This window comes from Pelophylax lessonae (genome assembly GCF_965119305.1).
Source record: "Pelophylax lessonae genome assembly, chromosome: 5".
In the NCBI taxonomy this organism is placed as follows: Eukaryota; Metazoa; Chordata; class Amphibia; order Anura; family Ranidae; genus Pelophylax; species Pelophylax lessonae.
The window spans coordinates 527,540,185-527,559,975 of record NC_138772.1 but is presented as its reverse complement, the minus strand read 5'-3'; the positions used below and the strand labels follow the sequence as shown (position 1 = coordinate 527,559,975).

The 19,791-nt window shown below is 41.1% G+C and overlaps 1 protein-coding gene across 1 annotated transcript in view; it reads left to right on the top strand.

Annotated features, from left to right (window-relative positions):
• OC90 (otoconin 90) overlaps positions 1-19,791 on the top strand; it is a 164,260-nt gene that overhangs the window by 19,297 nt on the left and 125,172 nt on the right. Inside the window, exons 3-4 of the mRNA XM_082258098.1 lie at positions 2,753-2,827; positions 18,890-18,946. Of these exons, the coding sequence (XP_082114224.1) occupies positions 2,753-2,827; positions 18,890-18,946 (132 nt within the window). The remainder of the gene's footprint in view (positions 1-2,752; positions 2,828-18,889; positions 18,947-19,791) is intronic.

Sequence of the window (19,791 nt, the reverse complement as noted above, 5' to 3'; positions counted from 1 at the left end):
TGCCCCTTCAGGGGCATCTTGGATGATGTGCCTGGCCAGTGGCCGCTGAGCTCCTTAACCTGCCCCCCCCCCCCCCCCCCCCCCACACTCAGGGCCGGGACAAGGGGAGAGCAGCCTGGAGGCTGGAGCAGTGGGAGGAGAAGAGGCAGAAAAGAAAGTGCCAGGTGGAGGTGCGCTGTGTCATGCTATCGTAGCGTGTCAGAAGTGCGCTTCTCTATACAGCACATGAGACCGGATTGTTCTTAGATCGCATTGGACTGTACACACACACACACAGTTTGATTACCGCCCCCCTACCCACATTTCCTGCTGCCAGGAGATGAGCAGCCCTTGGAGAAGATAGGGGGTGGTAATTAAACTCTGTGTGTGTGTGTACAGTCCAATGCGATCTAAGAACGATATTGTCTCATATGCTGTATGGATGAGCACTGTTCTGATATGAGGCAAGAGCACAACGTAATGTTCTCCCACTGCAAGTTGGGGAAAGAGGGGGTAAAAGTCTGTGCCTGGAATGTTTATGGATGAGAGGGGATGGGCAGCTGTCTGCGCAGTGTAATGGGGATTTGGGGAGGGTGAATATGTGCTAGGAGGAGGGTTTGGAGGGGGGGTTGAGAAAGGAGGGTGTAATGTTTGTACTAGGAGGGGGTGGGGATTTGGGTAGGAAGGAAGAATTTGTGATGGGAAGGGTAATTTAGAGGGGGTTGTGCTAGGAGGGATTTGTGGGAATTTGTCCCAGGAGGGGATTTAACAGCAGCATTACTAGGGTTGGTGTCACATGGTGTGGCAAAACCTGGTGCCACACCAACAATTGTCCCTGTTTTCTGAAAGTGCGCCAAAGATGCAGTGTGCAGGAATTTTGGTTGGCTTTCAGAAAATGCAGGGGAAAAAAAGCAGCTTAAATGAAATCTTTAGGACTGTGGCTATAGCTGTGGGTAAAACTCAGGAAAACACCCTTTACACTACACAGTCCCCCGGTACCCCACACCCCCTTTACATTGCACAGCCCCCCTGTACCTCAGGCCCCCTTTACATTACTAAGCCCCCTGTACCACAGGCCCCCTTTACATTACACAGCCCCTGTAACTCAGGCCCCCTTTACATTATACAGCCCCTGTACCTCAGGCCCCCTTTACTTTACACAGCCCCTTTACATTACACAGCCCCTTGCACATTACAGAGTCCACTTCACATTACACAGCCCCCTTTACATTACACAGCCCCCTTTACATTACACAGCCCCCTGCACAATACACAGCCCCCTTTACATTACACAGCCCCCTGCACAATACACAGCCCCCTTTACATTACACAGCGATTTTCCTTGCACATTACACAGCCCCCTTTACATTACACAGCCCTCTGCACATTACACAGCCCCCTGCACAATACACAGCCCCCCTGCACAATACACAGCACTTTTCCTTGCACATTACACAGCCCTCTTTACATTACACAGCCCCTTTTCCTTGCACATTACACAGCCCTTTTACATTACACAGCCTCTTGCACAATACACAGCCCCCATGTATATTACAAAGCCCCGTGCACAATACACAGCCCCCTGCACATTACACAGCCCCCTGCACATTACACAGCCCCCTGCACATTACACAGCCCCCTGCACAATACACAGCCCCCATGTATATTACAAAGCCCCCTGCACAATACACAGCCCCCTGCACATCGCACAGCCCCCTGCACAATACACAGCCCCATGTATATTACAAAGCCCCCTGCACAATACACAGCCCCCATGTATTACAAAGCCCCCTGCACAATACACAGCCCCCTGCACATTACACAGCCCCCTGAACAATACACAGACCCCTGCACATTACTTAGCCCCCTGCACATTACTCAGCCCCCTGCACATTACACAAACCCCTGCAGCTATTCCCCCTTCTTCACATTAAACAACCTCTGCCACTCTCTTACTTGGGCACGCAGAGTGGGAGACACAGCAGCACTAAATAGAGGGTGGGAGTTACTGGAGTTAAATTTTTTATAATAACAAGCTGGTGATTGTTGCTAGGACCACCTAGCAACCAATCTCCTGCTGGTTAACTTGGAAAGTTAACTCTGGCAGCTCCCTTTATCCAGCACTGCAGTGTCTCCTGCTGTGTGTGTTAGTGACAGCAGCAGAGGCAACCTGGTGGCTGGCCCTGGGTGTCACCCCTTGGAGGGGGGATTTTGTGTCAGGAGGGGGTGGGGAAATATGGACTAATAGGAGGGATTGGGGGGGGATTTGTGCTTGCAGCGGGGAATTTGGGGGAGAAGATTTGTGCTAGGATAGAAAGTTTGAGAATTGTAAGGATGCGTGCTAGATAGGGTGCTTTTTGAGGGTGAGGGAGATTTTTTTGTTTTTTTTTGTATGATGGAATGTTTGTGTCCACCTCCATGATTTTCATGTATTTTTAGTGAAAATATCGTTTTGATTTTTTTGCCCGGGGGGAGGGGCCTTGTCAGGTAGGCTGTGATTTCAAACAGCGACCCGGTGCCGCTGTGCATGATAGCCAATCAGCTTCTAACTTCAGCTTGTTCTATTAAGCTTTGGCAATAAAACCTGGAAACTGATTGGTTTTCTATGCAGAGCTGCACCAGATTTTGCACTCTCCAGTTTTAGTAAATCAGCCCCACAGTCTCCACCTTGACCCTCAGCGATTTCCTGGTGGTTTTGGGAAAGGAGGGCCCTCCAACCCGACAAGAGGACATGTTATATCTCCATTATCAATTTCTTTTTCTTTTGTTCTAGGAACCACCCATGCACAAGAATCCGGAGTATCCCCTGTTCTACCTGAACTTAACGACCTGGCGCTGGGAAATATTAGTAAGTAACATCATTCTTGGAGTGTGGAGCCAAAACCAAGCAGTTAGAGTCCAGGCTCCATTGCGTCCATGCTGGAGAACGCACATGAACACGTAACCGATCGCTAAAAATAAAAAACCTCCCAGATGCATGTATAAACTTTGGGACTTTCATTACTCCAGTTCAGTGTTTCTCAACCTTTTTTCAGTCAAGGCACCCTTTAAAAAATATGGACAGTCTCAAGGCCTCCCATTCTAAAATGTAAAAAGTATCCTAATAGTTTTACATATTGTAGAAACATCCACACAAGTAGGACACCCAACGTTAGAGGTGATTTATTCTTCCAAAAATACACTTTTACAAACTGGTACTGACTAGTGTTCCAATGTTTCTCTTCTCCCTCAGTTTTTCTCCATCACTCAGCTAATCTGACCCCCAATGCTGATGGAGAGGGGCAGGGGAGGGTCAAACAAGGATGCTTTGCAGGTGACTGACATCCTCCATATCAACTGATGATGCAATTGGTCTTTAGGATCTACAAGGTTGTAAGGGTGCACAATTAAAACCTGTTGCTTTGTGTAACTAAAAGGCAGGCTTTATCCACACACCGGTTTGTATACAATTGTTTGGCAGTTTTTAGGCATTTTGGCAAGGCACCCCTGAAAAAACCTGAAGGCACACCCTGGTTGAAAAAAGACTGCTCCAGTCTACCATACACTGACTGGAAGTGTCCAATGGTATTCATCTGATCACCAGCGTACTGAGGGAATTCCATAGTGAAGCCAGCCTACTAAACTCAAATTAAATATTAGGGTCCTTTCACACGGGCGTTCTATATGTCCGTTTTTCCTCCCATCTGTTTGCGGATGAAAAACGGACATAATGCATGTCTATGGGATTGCGGACGTTAGCGGATGACATCCGTTTTGTGTCCATTCCATTCAGTTCCATTTTTTGAGACAGAAGAGAACCCTATTTTTCTTCCGTTTAGAAAACGGAACGGACGCAAAAACGGATGTCAGCGATGTCATCCGCTAATGTCCGCAATCCCATAGACTTATATTATGTCCGTTTTTCATCTGCAAACGGATGGATGAAAAACGGACATACGGAACGGACCCTACAAAAGTGTCATTCGTGTCCGTTTAAAAAAAAAAAAAAAAGTGACTGAATGGATAAAAAAAACTGAACTGACCGAGTGAAAGGACCCTTAGGACTCTTTCACACGGGCTTTCCGTATGTCCGCAAATCATCCTATTTTTTTGCGGATGATTTGCGGACATAATGTAAGTATATGGCATTGCGGATGTCAGCGGAATACCATCCGCTGACATCCGATTTCCTTCCTTTCAGTTCTGTTCCGTTTTTTGGAACGGAACAGAACCCTATTTTTCCTCCGTTCAAAAAACGGAAAGGAAGGAAAATCGGATGTCAGCGGTGTCATCCGCTGACATCCGCAATCCCCATAGACTTACATTAGGTCCGCATATCATCCGCAAACGGATGGGATGATATGCGGACCTACGGAGCGGATGACAGAAATGTCATCCGCTCCGTGAAAAAAAAAAAAAAAAAGTCCCGCAGCGGACCTTTCACACGGAAAGCCCGTGTGAAAGAGCCCTTACTTGCCATTTCCTAACTGAACTTTCCCCTTCCCACTGATCCCTGCCCATTGTGTTAGCTGTATCAGGATTGCTGCACCACCACTTTTTGAGAAAATGTGAGAGACATCCTCCACCAATGAGAGAAAAGGCTGAATTCCAGGTATGGCAATTTTATTAATTACAGGCGATCCCCGGGTTACAACCAAGATAGGGACTGTAGGTTTGTTCTTAAGTTGAATTTGTTTGTAAGTTGGAACAGGTACATTTTTTAAGTGTAACCCCAGCCCAAAAAAAATATTTTTAATTTTTTTGGATAGCATAGGAAAGGGGTAACATCCCTCTAAGATTTATGTTGCTGTCTGTACCCCTGTTCAGAAGATTTCACCTCACTTTCTGTCCCTATGACAATTGGATTTTGAAAATGTTGGGTTGTTGTGGAAACAAGGATTGGTGATAAAGCTTCGGTGGAGACACCTTTTTCCCATGAGAACTCATACGGGAGTAAACTTCCCTTCCTGGGGGAGATTTCCTCTCACTTCCTGTTGTCTCTCTCCGTTTGTAAGTAGGAGTCGTTTGTAAGTCAGATGTTTATAACCCGGGGACCGCCTGTATGTTGATCCAGCTTTGACCAATGTAAGAACGCATGTGCCATACCTGTGGGCAATGTTCCCTCTAATTTTTTACTGTGCTGAACAAATTTAAAACATTTCTGAGCGCAAACCTTTAGACTGAGCAATTTCATCAAAAATCTTATATTTTCACAAAAAGAGCATGTTGCCATTAACTAATGGGCTATATTTTGATAGAATACTAGACAGTAAGCCCGTTAAATTAACAGGCGCTAGAACATATGTGGTCAAACATTTGTAAAAACAGACTTGTTTGCGCATAGCGTCCCTGTTGCCCTAGCAACATCGGGGACACGTGCAGAGCTGACCGAGCGGCTCTCGTGTGCGAGCACGCACCCGCCGCGTGCCCGCGCACACCCGCCGCTTCAACATTTTCGCCTGGCCGCCCGAAGTCTCTGCGCTCCAAGTCCCAACGACTGTCCCTGGGGCACATGCGCAGAAGCGCAATTCCACGGACACAGGGACTGGACGCAGAGACACTTGTACTTTATATAGTAAGATATGTATAAATGGAGGGTATATGTAATGCATACGGCTTATCAGAGTAAAGGGTCACCATATGGAAAAATCACATGTTTAGGTACACTTACATCTGGGACAATGATTAAGTGGGTCCAACCATTTATGCATAAAAATGTGCCGATGATGGTCAAATTGGCGTTCGGTCAAAAATTGACCAAATATGTCCAAGCAGAGTAAGGCTAAAGCAGAGAATAAGGTAAATCAAAACATACCAAAGTGTAGCTAAATAGGCATATCATCAAGTTATAATGATCATCAGTTGGATGCAGCTCCCATAAATAGTAAAACAACCTACCAGGATTACAGCCATATATACATGTGCAGCAAGTGCTGTCTAGGTAACACTGAAGCCAAGCAAGGCTTCAGCAGTTATATGGGCCACCAAGGATCGAGAAGGAGCCAATCAGTGTTCAAAAGGGAACACCTTATAGTAGCAGCCAATGGCAATGAGGCTGGGAGGAGGGCTGAGAGACACCCCCCTGGGGCGAGGGCACGCCGCGCGGCCACAACAGAAGGAGTGATGTTGTGTCACATCGTCCATCCACTGGCGCATGACATTACTGTGGGCGTGATTTTGTGCAGGAGGTTTTGGTGGCACAGGCGCGCCGCTATGTTTAGACACAGCGGGAGGCGATCGCCGCCTTCCTCCCGCGATCATCAGATAAACTGACAAAAGACCCCCCTGCTTATGTAAACAAAGCAGGCGAGTCTTCTGTCAGACAGGCAGGGAGAGATCAGGAGTTTCAGCTAAACTACAACCCCCCATCTCTCTGTGCCTGTCACAGAACCCTTCCCATACACAGTTAGTAATCACATTTAGGTACACATTAACCCCTTTGATCACCTCCGGTGTTACCAGTAACAGTGCATAATATTTAGCACTGATTACTGTAGTAATGTCACTGGTCCCCAAAAAGTGTAAAAAATGTCAGTTAGGGGCCCGATCTGTCCACCGCAATGTCGCAGTCCCACTAAAAAAACGCTGATCTCCGCCATTACTAATAAAAACAAAAAATAAATAAAAATTCCAAAAATCCATCTCGTAATTTGTAAATGCTATAACTTTTGCGCAAACCAATTAAAATACGCTTTTTGGGATTTTTTTTTTTAACAAAAATGTGTAGCGGAATATGTAGCTGAATATGTAGCGGAATAGCCTAAACTGATAAAAAAAAATTTGATTTTTTTAAAAGAATTTTAATTGGGAATGTTTTATAGCAGAAAGTAAAAAAATATGGCGTTTTTTTTTTTTTCAAAATTGTCGCTCTTTTTTTTGTTTGTAGCGCAAAATCTAAAAACTGCAGAGGTGATCAAATACCACCAAAAAAAGCTCTATTTGTGGGGGAGAAAAAGGACATTGTATTTGGGTACAGCGTCGCATGACCGCGCAATTTTAATGCGCAAAGTAATGCAGTGCCGAATCGCAAATAATGGCCTGGTCATTAAGGGGGTAAAACCTTCCGGAGCTGAAGTGGTTAAGCTCACAGGTGCTTTCTTTTTACCACTACTATTCCTTCATAATTGGCTTTTTAAATTAAGAAATGCAGCAATTTAGAAATTGGATGGAAGGTTAAGCAGTGGGGAACACTTTTTAAAAGCTAAAAAAGTGCATTTTATATACAATTATATGGATCAGATCAAAATGAGGGACAAATGAGGAAGAATGAGGGACAGAGGGACTTTGTTCCAAATCAGGGACAGTCCCTCCACATCCGGGACAGTTCCTCCAAATCCGGGACAGTCCCTCGAAATCCGGGACAGTCCCTCCAAATCCGGGACAGTCCCTCAAAATCCGGGACAGTTGGGAGCTATGCTGATACCAGTTCACATTCTGGTATTTACACCACTTAGGCCCCTTTGACACGGGTGATCCAATCCACCTGTCAGTTTTTCAGGTGGACCGGATCGGATGCTCCTATGGGGCAGCGGGTGTCAGCAGTGACATCTCCATTGACACTTGACACCCGCTGCCATCCGATCCGCTCCTGTCCGTGAAATCTGGACGCATGGAAACCCTATTTTCCATCCGTCTGGGGGATCGAATCGGATAAGATCAGATGAGAACGGACAGGCGGTCCGTTCTCATCCGATCTCCCCATAGAGGAGAGCTCCCTCTCTGCACACAGAGCAGAGACGGAACTGTCATCTGCCTGCTCAGTGGGGATCGGCGGATCCATCCCCCGCTGAGCAGAACGGACTCCGCCTGTGTGAAAGGGGCCTTACATTTAAAAATAAATGAACGATTTCAGATCTGCATTAATTTTTGTCATTTATATCTGCCTACAATTTGTATTTATTCTGAGATATATAACGAGCACTAGGACAGTTCTATGCGTCAGAACAAGGATATGATTATCCTGTAGAAAATCTCCACTGCAAGCGCAGACCTGAATGGAAAGAGAAGGCCTATAAATTTAGCTTCACATTGGCAGCACATTGGATGGGGCCGCATAAGAAGCCCAGAGGCTGATGTACAGGTTTCCTTTATTAGAGCCAATCACTGATTTTAGGGCTTATATACACAGGCGCTTGCCCTGGATTCAGTTCCCAGTAGGGATATTATTTTTGGACTCCCTTCCTCCGAGTGCTTTCGTTTCTTTCCAAAATGCAAAACCATACCTGAAGATAAACTGAATTCCACCCGGACCGACCCCAGGGAGTTTGTATGTGACTGTACGACTGCAGCAGAGACATTAGATTGTAAGCTCCTCGGGGCAGAGGCTGACTCACTGGTTCTGAATGAGCTGCAAAGTACAAATTTACAATGTTAAATCTCACACATTTATATTAATATATGTGTGTGGATAACTTAAGCTAGCGCTGCTGGAGCGACTTTATCCTACAGGTTCCTATAGGCAAATGATTACTTATGTATTAAGTATAACCTCTCTCTCTCTCTCTCTGCACCTGTCAGCATCCAATCTCACCTGTATAATCCATGACATGTTCCCAAGAACAGAACTCCCTCCCTGATAAATATAGCACAGCCAGAGACCAGAACTATTTTAAGAGGAAACATTTTGATTTTAATGAGCAGCACAAATTATTCGGCGTCTTCATCCTTTCTATCAGAGGTTACATTTGCCTTTTTTTCACATCTTAAGATACATGCTGTTCATTCTTTATTTTTTATTTTTTTTTATTTATTTTTTTCCTATTTAAAAAAAAAATGTATGTTTTTATTTTTTTAATATACATAATTTTTTTTTTTCTCTTCTGGACCGGAAGGATTTGCCCCCTTAATGACCAGGCCATTTTTTTGCCATTCGGCACTGCGTTATTTTACATGAAAAAAATGCCCTACCAGAAGCGGATCACTGGATGCAATAAAATCTATATAAATGTGCCACATCCTATTATTTAGACTGGAAGTTGAAAAAAATTACATGGACTTTGTAAGCACAAAGGTATGATAAAAGGTTCTGTTTACTGATTTTACATTTTAAAACAACAAACATATATCGCAATATAATAATAACTGCGTTACTTTAACTGACAATTGCGCAGTCGTGCGATGCTGTACCCAAATTAAATTGATGTCCTTTTTCCCCTCAAATCGAGCGTTCTTATAGGGGTATTTGATCACCTCTGCAATTTTTATTTATTGCGCTATAAACAAAAAAAAGCGACAATTCTAAAAAAAAAAAAACAAAACTATATTTTTCACATTCTGCTATATAACACCCCCCCCCTCCCTCCCCCCAATGTAAAAATCACAATTTTTCATAATTTTAGGCCAATTTGTATTCTGCTACATATTTTTGGTAAAACAAAATTGCAATAAGCATATTTTGATTGGTTTGCGCAAAAGTTATCACATCTACTAACTACGGGAAAGATTTATGTCATTTTTATTTTTTTTTTTTTTTACTAGTAATGGCGGTGACCTGCGATTTTTAGCAGGACTGCATAGTTACATAGTTACATAGTTTGTGAGGTTGAAAAAAGACATCAGACATTGTATACCCCTTCATGTTGTGGCCTTTAACCACTTTCAGTCTGGAGGATATTCCCCCTTAATGATGACCAGGCCATATTTTGCGATTCAGCACTGCATTACTTTAACGGACAATTGCGCGGTCATGCGAAGCTGTACCCAAATAAAATTGATGTCCTTTTTTTCCACAAACAGGGCTTTCTTTTGGTGGTATTTGATCACCTCTGCAATTTTTATTTATTGCGCTATAAACAAAAAAAGAGCGACAATTTTGAAAAAATAACAATATTTTTCACATTTTTTTATATGAAATTCCCCCCCAAAAAATGTAAAAATCAAAATTCCCCCCCAAAAAATCCCAATCAGCATATATTGATTGGTTTGCACAAGAGATATAGAGTCTACAAACTATGGTAAATCATTTATTTTTCTTTTTACTAGTAATGGCGGCGATCAGTGACTTATAGCAGGACTGCGATATGCTGGCAGACAATCGGGACACTAAGTGCCACTTTTGACACTTTTTGGTGACACTAGTACAGTTATTAGTGCTAAAAATATGCACTGTCACTGTACTAATGACACTGGCTGGGAAGGGGTTAAACATCAGGGGCGATCAAAGGGTTAACTGTGTGCCTAGGTTGTGTTTACTGACTGTGTGGGAGGAGCTTTTACTAGGGGAAGGCACTGATCCGTGTTTCTGCTTTGCAGAGACACAGGATCCATGCCTTCTCTACTGACAGAATGGCGATCTGCTTTGTTTACATAGGCGGACCTCTGTTCTGTCTGTGAAACAATCAGCAAGTGCCAGCAGACATGGAGTCCGCAGTATCCACTGAATAATCACAGCGGGAGCGGGCTGCCAGTAGTGGGGCTGCGTGCTCCCAACCCAGAAGTGCTGGATCAGGTACTAGGTACGTGATCCAGCCCGTGATCCGCTTTATATCTATAGTGATACATTCAGCAAGCAGTTAATGACAAATAAGACTAAAGTGCTGACGCTGGTTCCGCGCAATGCTTGTGTGGTACTATCAGTAAAAAAGGCTGCTGTCTCCCCTAAAAACAACACCCAAAGGGGTGTTTTATAGTAAAAACAAAAATATGTATAGTGGGTATGGTGCTGCTAATTTGTGTGTATCAGTACCTGATGATAAATTAATAAAAAATATAATTAAAAATTCATTTTCTAGAAAACATGTTTTTCTATACAGTGGAATCCTAAATTATGCTAAATTGAACCTCATAAAGTGCTCAGTGCTATGAACTTTAACCACTTAAAGAGGTTGTAAACCGAGAAAAAAAATTTTTTTTTTTCTTTACATCCTGAAAGAGAAAGACATAATGAGCTAGTATGCATCGCATACTAGCTCATTATCAAATACTTACCTTAGAACGAGCCCCGGCCTCGCCGCTCGCTTACCTCTATGACGGGCGACATGTCTAGTCGCCTGTCTTCTGGGATCGCGGCATCTGGCCATCTGATTGGCTGGAGCCGCGGTGACGTCACTCCCGCGCACACGCGTGGGAGCCGACGGTCACGGCACGGGGCTCTGAAGGAACAGCACGATCGGCCGTTCCTTCAGAGCGCATGCGCCAGTGATGTCACTGGCTGCATGAAAGGTAAATATCTCCTAAACGGTACATGTTTAGGAGATATTTACAGTACCTATAGGTAAGCCTTAATATAGGCTTACCTATAGGTGGAAGTATCAGAGGAGGGTTTACTTCCTCTTTAAGGACCAGGCCTATTTATGACACTTGTTGTTTACAAGTTAAAAATCTGTATTTTTTGCTAGAAAATGACTTAGATCCCCCAAACACTAGATAGATAGATAGATAGATAGATAGATAGATAGATAGATAGATAGATAGATAGATAGATAGATAGATAGATAGATAGATAGATAGATAGATAGATAGATAGATAGATAGATAGATAGATAGATAGATAGATAGATAGATAGATAGATAGATAGATAGATAGATAGATAGATAGATAGATAGATAGATAGATAGATAGATAGATAGATAGATAGATAGATAGATAGATAGTTTAGCAAAGACTTTGGAGAATAAAATGGTGGTCGTTGCAATATTTTTTGTCACGCGGTATTTCCACAGCGGTCTTTAAAACGCAATTTTTGGGGAAAAAATTCTTTTCACTGCCTTTAAAAAAAACTAAACAGTAAAGTTAGCCCAATTTTTTTCTATAATGTGAAAGATAATATTACACCAAGTAAATAGATACCCAACATGTTTTAAAACGCTCGTGGAATGAAGACAAACATTGATACTTAAAAATCTCCATAGGCGTCGCTTGGAAAATGTCTACAGGTTACCAAATTAGAGTTACAGAGGAGGTCTGGGGCTAGAATTATTGCACTCCCTCTAAGGATCGCGGTGATACCTCACATGTGTGGTTTGAACACCGTTTACATATGTGGGTGCGACTTGCGTATGTGTTCGCTTCTGCGCGCAAGCTCCGAGGGACGGGGCGCTTTAAATATGGGCCCTTTAAGGCCGTTGGGAGGAAGCAACGTATGACATCGCTCCGGTCCGCAAAGGTCATAAAATCAAATGGGGGCCAGCTTGTCCTTACTTGATTTCCTGTCTAGGACCTGAAAGGACCGGATCATTTTCCCCGCTACCGATGGCTCCGGTAAGCTGGGAAAACAACCTGGAAGCGGCAGGAGGGGGGGGGGGCACCTCTCCCGCCGCCCATAAAAGTGATCTTGCGGCGAATCTGCCCCTGGGACCACTTTTATGTTAAAAAGGACCGCCCGCTCAGTAAAAAAATACCGGGGTTTTGGCAGCTTTCTGCTGCCATAACCCCGGTATTTAACGTCAAAGTTCCGACGTATAACTGCGGCGGGTGGTCCAAAAGTGGTAAAGTGTTAATATGTAACCAGTATATAAATGCACGCAAAATGAATTAAACCTGTGCTGATTGATTGTCGAAGCAACCATAGGAAAATTATAAAATATTAAAAGTGACCAGTGCCTATTAAAAATGCTTTAGACCATACAGTTCATATCTAATAGATTACATAAGTATAAAATCATTATTCATATGCATCAAAATGCGTATATCTGAAAGCAATTATATACATAAACTTGAACACAGCCTTTAAATAGATCCATGAATAGCTGATAAAGTGACTGGTGCTCTTTAAAGATGCTTCAAACTCGTGCATGAAAAAATTCAAATTTCAACATAAAAAACTCAAGATTGAACTCATTGAAAAGTTCATCGATAGCTTATGAAGTGACGGGCGCTCTTTGAAGGTGCTCCAATCTATTTAAAACTGTGCTTGATGCTGGTGTTTCAAATTGTGCTCCCCTTTTGTGCTTCACTCACCAGAGAGCTCTCCCATCTAGGGGGCAGCCAGCATTCAAAGCACACAGTGGCTGAAACAGCAGACCTCAGATCCACTGCCAATTGTAAAATCCTTCTTCCCTTCAGCTATCTTGTCCCATCATTTTACCTGTGGAGATAGTAAAGGCAAGACCCCCATAGTGCAACACTGTATAAGTTCTTTATTGTAAACAGAGCCGAAATACACTTACATCAAGTTGGCGTTTAAACAGCATGAAAAACAAAAGGAAATCCGGGTCCACGTACTCTAACCAGAGGTTACACAATGACGCTGGTAGCTTCTCCCTACGTGTTTCGTCGGCACAACATCATCAGGAGTGGCGCCATCTTGCTACAGTTCACGGTATTTATATGGTATGGTAACCAGGCGACCCCAGAGACACGTGATCGGCGGCCATATTTGGTTAGTCCTTTCTTGTCAAGCTGAATATCTTTACTAGTTTGACAGGCTTATAATATTTACTTAACTCGGCCATATATAGTAGCGGCTGTTAAGGTATATTTTTAGGAATCTCTGCCCTATATATTCAGAAAAAATGTATATCAGAAGAACTTTATCAAATCATTGTCCCTGGGCTCGCTTCACAAAAGTAGTCTCGGAGATGTCATGTGACCAGCCTACCCACTTGCTGTTAATGAGGGAGACATACATATACCAAAACATTTTTAATACAATTAGTTCTTATTGCAAATGCGTCTTATCCTAACCATGGTGGACACATCCTACTTCAAATCACAATCATGAAAAAACAAAAATATATAAAACGAAAATGAAAAAATAAAATTACAGATAAAATGGAAAAAAATATAAAATGTGCAAATGAAAAAAAAATAAGATAAGGAGGGAATTGCCCATATGCTATGGTTATGTAAAAATAGAAAAATACTTTATAGGAATTTTTACTTGTTACTTGAGATCCTAGAGGGAGGGAAAATTGTGATCTTGTGCTTTCTTGTTTGGATATATTTAGGTGACATACTTATTTGCTATTTGTTGTATACAACATTTAATGAGCAGCCCTTTGTGGATAGGGGGTGCAGGGATCCTTCTAATTAATACCTCCTCACCCTATCTCCGAAAGAAATATGTCTAGGGGCGGGTGATAGTTATATGCTAAAAGGTGATTTTCTAATAATAGTTGTCACCTACCCCTAATTATCTACCTAGTGCTAAGGATTGGTCAAAGTTGTTCAAAAATTGGAAAGGAAGCAGTTAGGATCTATATCTATGTTCAGGCCTTCTGGTTGGAGGGTATTTACCAATAAGATCCACTTAGTCTCATTCTGTGAGATTTTTATTCTCTTGTTTTTTTTTGTTTAATAAATGTTTATTGAAGACTAAACGCAAATACAATGAAATGCAAATGAAACAACAGTACAAGTAACGTACACAATATAACAAAAGTAGAACCATAAGTTCCCGGGAGTCGGAATACGAAATTTATAACTGGACGTGTGATCAATTAGGTTATCCAGCATCCTGGTCCGGGCGCTGAATCTCCTAATTTTTATTCTCTTGTTATCTCCTCTCCAGTGGTCCTTTATTTTGTCTATTCCATAGAATGTCATAACTGAAGGGTTACACTGATGGACTTCTCTGAAGTGTCTAGATACACTGTTTCATGAATCCTTTTCTGATATTATTGATATGCTCTTGTATTCTGATGTGTAGTGGTCTTGTTGTTCTTTCTACATACTGGAATTAGCATGGACATTCAATGATATATGTCACATGTGTGCTATTACAGGAGATCATTTCATTAATAATATATTCCTTGCCAGTAGTTGTAAATCTAAAAGCATTTTTTCTTCTCCCTTGCTTCTGGCTGGTTTTACAAGCCAGGCATTTTTGGCATCTGAAAAATCCTTTCAGGTCAGGGAAAATACTAACTTGCTTAGGGGGGTCTACCACCACATTATGGACCTGTCTGTTTCTCTAATTAGGTGCTTTTATATATATATAAACTTAGGGCATTGTGGGAGAATCTTCTTAAGTACTTTATCTGATTTTAAGATAGGTCGCAGTTTCTTCACCATCTTCTCCAGAGATGTGTACTGCCTGCTAAAACCAGTGAGGAAGGCCACTTCCATCTTATTGTCATTATTTTCTTCCTTCCTTTTCTCCTTTAGGAGTGTTTCACTGTCCATCCTCTTAACCTTTTCCTTTAGGTTTTCCAATTCTCTAAAACTTTGCATCAGTATGTTGAACTGGATTTTATAATCCAAATAAGAGAACGTTTTGGGACTTTATATGAGGCATAGCCACCCTAGGGCTATATGCCTCCATCCCTGAATCATAAAGAAGCATTGGGGGAGGGGGGAGTAATAAAGGGGGGTATAATAGGCAATAGACATAAATTGTAACATAGGGTCAACTAAATGATGTGTGGACATTCCACAACATAATCATAATAAAGTAACATAATACATAAAGCTAATTGCCTAGCATCCCAGAAGGCTGGGGGACATGGGATAAAAAGGGGGGGAGGCAAGTGGGACTTTAAATGAAGTGCATACAGAGGGTTGGGATGTAAAAGACTGATATGGGTATAAAGGTGGGTCCACAATATGATAACGATATAAGCAATTTAATGATGTGTGTCATCAATCATACAGATATACAAAATTGGCATAGGTACATACATGTGATGGTATACAGTAATACAGTTGAAACAACATGATTGTAAAATCGCATATAGCTGGCAAGGCCTAAAATGGTTGAGACATTGGCTGAAAACGGGCATATACAAAACCCTGAAATGAATAAATAACCATATAAAAATACAGAAGGGATTGCATCATAATAAGCTCTACGCGTTTCGTGGAGTAGATTCCACTTCTTCAGGAGCGGATGCATCCCATGTCACTGCAAAGAGAGTAAAGAATTCCCCTTATAATATAAAATTATTAGAGATAACAGGGATAGATATGTAATCCCAGTCCAAGCCAACTCCACCCAATGTACTCACAGCCATGATGATCATGTAAGTATGGAATATTGTGGGCAACGGTCGGTTTTATAATCTTTTTGGTCACTGCAATTTCTGTGTATTCTCAAAAATTGACCCTTGGGTACGTTTCACAGACAGACCGCAATGGGTATATACCCACCAGAAGCTGCCATCACCCTAAATGGACAGGGAACATACCCAAGAGACAATTTTTGAGAATACGCAGAAATTTCAGTGATCAGCCCAACATACTGATGCAACGTTTTATGGAAAAGGGCTATAAAAAAGGGGAATTGGAAAACCTAAAGGAAAAGGTTAAGAGGATGGACAGAGAAACACTCCTAAAAGAGAAAAAGAATGACAATAAGATGGAAGTGGCCTTCCTCACTGGTTTTAACAGACAGTACAAAACTCTGGAGAAGGTTGTGAGGAAACACGGGCCTATCTTAAAATCAAATAAAGTACTTAAGAAGATCCTCCCACAATGCCCTTAGTTTATATATGGAAAATCACCTAATTTGAGAAACAGACTGGTCCATAATGTGGTAGACCCCCCCTAAGGAAGATAGTATTTTTCCTGACCTGAAAGGAGTTTTCAGATGCCAAAGATGTCTAGCTTGTAAAACCAGCCAGAAGCAATTGAGAAGAAAAAATGCTTTTAGATCTACAACTACTGGCATGGGATGTAAGATTAATGAAATGATCTCCTGTAATAGCACACATGTGACATATACCATTGAATGTCCATGCCAGCTGCAGTATGTAGGAAGAACAAGACCACTATACGTCAGAATACAAGAGCATATCAATAACATCAGAAAAGGATTCACGAAACATAGTGTATCTAGACACTTCAGAGAAGTCCATCAGCGTAAACCTTCAGTTATCACATTCTATGGAGTAGACAAAATAAAGGGCCACTGGAGAGGAGAAAACAAGAGAATAAAAATCTCACAGAATGAGACTAAGTGGATCTTCTTGGTAAATACCCTTGAACCAGAAGGCCTGAACATAGATATCGATCTTAACTGCTTCCTTACCAATTCTGAACAATTTTGACCAATCCTTAGCACTAGGTAGCTACTTAGGGGTAGGTGACAACTATTATTAGGTAATCACCTATTAGCATATAACTATCAGCCGCCCCTAGACATGATTATTTCAGGGACAGGGCAAGGAGGTAATATTTAGAAGGATCCTCGCACCCCTGTCCCCAAAGGACTGCTCATTACATTTTGTATACAACAAATACCAAATATGTATGTCATCTAAATATATCCAAATAAGAAAGCATTAGATCACAATTTTCCCTCCCTCTAGTATCTCAAGTAACAAATAAAAATCCTTATAATGTATTTTTCTATTTTTACATAACCATAGCATATGGGCAATTTCCTCCTTATCTTATTTTTATTTCATATGCACATTTTATATATATATATATATATTTTTTTTTTTTCATTTTTATCTGTAGTTTTATTTATTAATTTTCCTTTTTTGTTTATTTTTTATTTTTTTTATATGATTGTGATTTAAAGTAGAATGTGTCCACCATGGTTAGGATAAGATGCATTTGCAAAAAGAACTAATTGCATGAAAAATTGTTGGTATATGTATGTCTCCTCCATTACTTTAAGAGGGTAGGCTGGTCACATGACATCTCCGAGACTACGTTTGTGAAGCGAGCCAAGGGACAATGATTTGATAAAGTTCTTCTGATTTACATTTTTTTCTGAATACATAGGGCAGAGATTCCTGACAATATACCTTTAACAACTGCTACTATATATGGCCGAGTTAAGTAAATAATATTAGCCTGTCAAACTAGTAAAGATATTCGGCTTGACGAGAAAGGACTAACCAATTATGTCCTCCGATCTCGAGCCTCTTGGGTTGCCAGGTTACCATACCATATAAATACTGTGAAGTGTAGCAAAACGTTGCCACTCCTGATGACTTTGTACCGACGAAACGCGTAGGAAGAACCTACCAGCGTCATTATGTAACTTCTGGTTAGAGTCCATGGAACGCATGACCACCCAGATTTCCTTTTTGTTTTTCATGATGTTTAAATGCTGGCTTGATGTAAGTGTATTTCGGCTCTGTTTACAATAAAGAACTTATACAGTGTTGCACTATGGGGGTCTTGCCTTTACTATTTCCACAAGTAAAAGGATGGGACAAGATAGCTGAAGGGAAGAAGGATTTTACAATTGGCTGTGGATCTGAGGTCTGCTGTTTCAGTCACTGTGTGCTGTGAATGCTGGCTACCCCCTAGAGAGGAGAACTCTCTGGTGAGTGAAGCACAAAAGGGGAGCACAATTTGAAACACCAGCATCAAGCACTATTTTAAATAGATTGGAGCACCTTCAAAGAGCACCCGTCACTTCATAAGCTATCGATTAACTTTTCAATGAGTCGATCTATTTTTATGTTGAAATTTGAATTTTTTCATGCACGAGTTTGAAGCACCTTTAAAGAGCACCAGTCACTTTATCAGCTATTGAAGGATCTATTTAAAGGCTGTGTTCAAGTTTATGTATATAATTGCTTTCAGATATGCATTTTGATGCATATGAATAATGATTTTATACTTATGCAATCTATTAGATATGAACTGTATGGTTTAAAGCATTTTTAATAGGCACTAGTCACTTTTTATATTTTATTCTTTTCGTATGGTTGCTTTGGCAATCAATCAGCACAGGTTTAATTCATTTTGCGTGCATTTATATTCTGGTTACATATTAACACTTTAAAGTTCGTAGCACTGAGCACTTTGAGGTGCAATTTAGCAAAATTTAGGAAGCTACTGTATTGGAAAACAGGTATACTAGACAATTCATTTTTATTTATATTTTATATTCATTTATCGTCACTTACTGATACACACAAACTAGCAGTGCCATACCCAATATACATATTTTTATTTTGGTGAATGACAAATGTTCAGCTTTCTTTTTTTTCCTACTGTTGCTGCATAAGGTCCCATGTCAGGTACGTATTCATGCAGACTTGTAAAGTTACTAAAAGGTCCACATTAATTTTGCTTGTTTTGTTTCAGATAACTTCACGTTTGATGGGGTGTTTAAGAACATAGAAAGTGTGACATCATTTCTTGGTAAGTTATAATAAAAATACCAAATGGTTATCTCCAGATAAACTTTATACACTGCCAGTGTTTTAATTAACTCCCCCTTTGTAGAAAAAAAAATAGTAAATAAAATAAAAAAAATATTATAGTATATACAGTCACTACACAAGTCATATTGTAATTGAATGTTATTAACCACTTCTGGACCGGAAGGATTTGCCCCATTAATGACCAGGCCATTTTTTGAGATTCGGCATTGCGTTACTTTAACAGGCAATTGCGCGGTCGTGCAACGCTGTGCCCAAATAAAATTGATGTTCTTTTTTTTCCCCCACAAATAGTGCTTTCTTTTGGTGGTATTTGATCACCTGTGCGATTTTTATTTTTTTGCGCTATAAACAAAAAAAGAGCGTCAATTCTGAAAAACAACAATATTTTTCACATTCTGCTATATAACATTCCCCAAAAAGATTTTTAAAAATCAAGATTTTTTAAAAATTTTAGGCCAATTTGTTTTCTGCTACATATTTTTGGTAAACAAAAAACGCAATAAGCGTATTTTGATTGGTTTGCGAAAAAGTCACACGTCTACTAAGTACGGGAAAGATTTATGTCATTTTTATTGTTTTTTTGTAATGGCAGTGATCAGCGATTTTTAGAGGGACTGCGACATTGTGGCGCACAGATCGGACCCCTAACTGACATTTTTGACACTTTTGGGGGGACCAGTGACATTACTACAGTAATCAGTGCTAAAAATATGCACTGTTACTGTAATAATGACACTGGCAGGGAAGAGGTTAACACAGTGGGTGATCAAAGGGTTAAATGTGAGCCTAGGGGAGTGTTTCTAACTGTTCCCACAAAGTTGG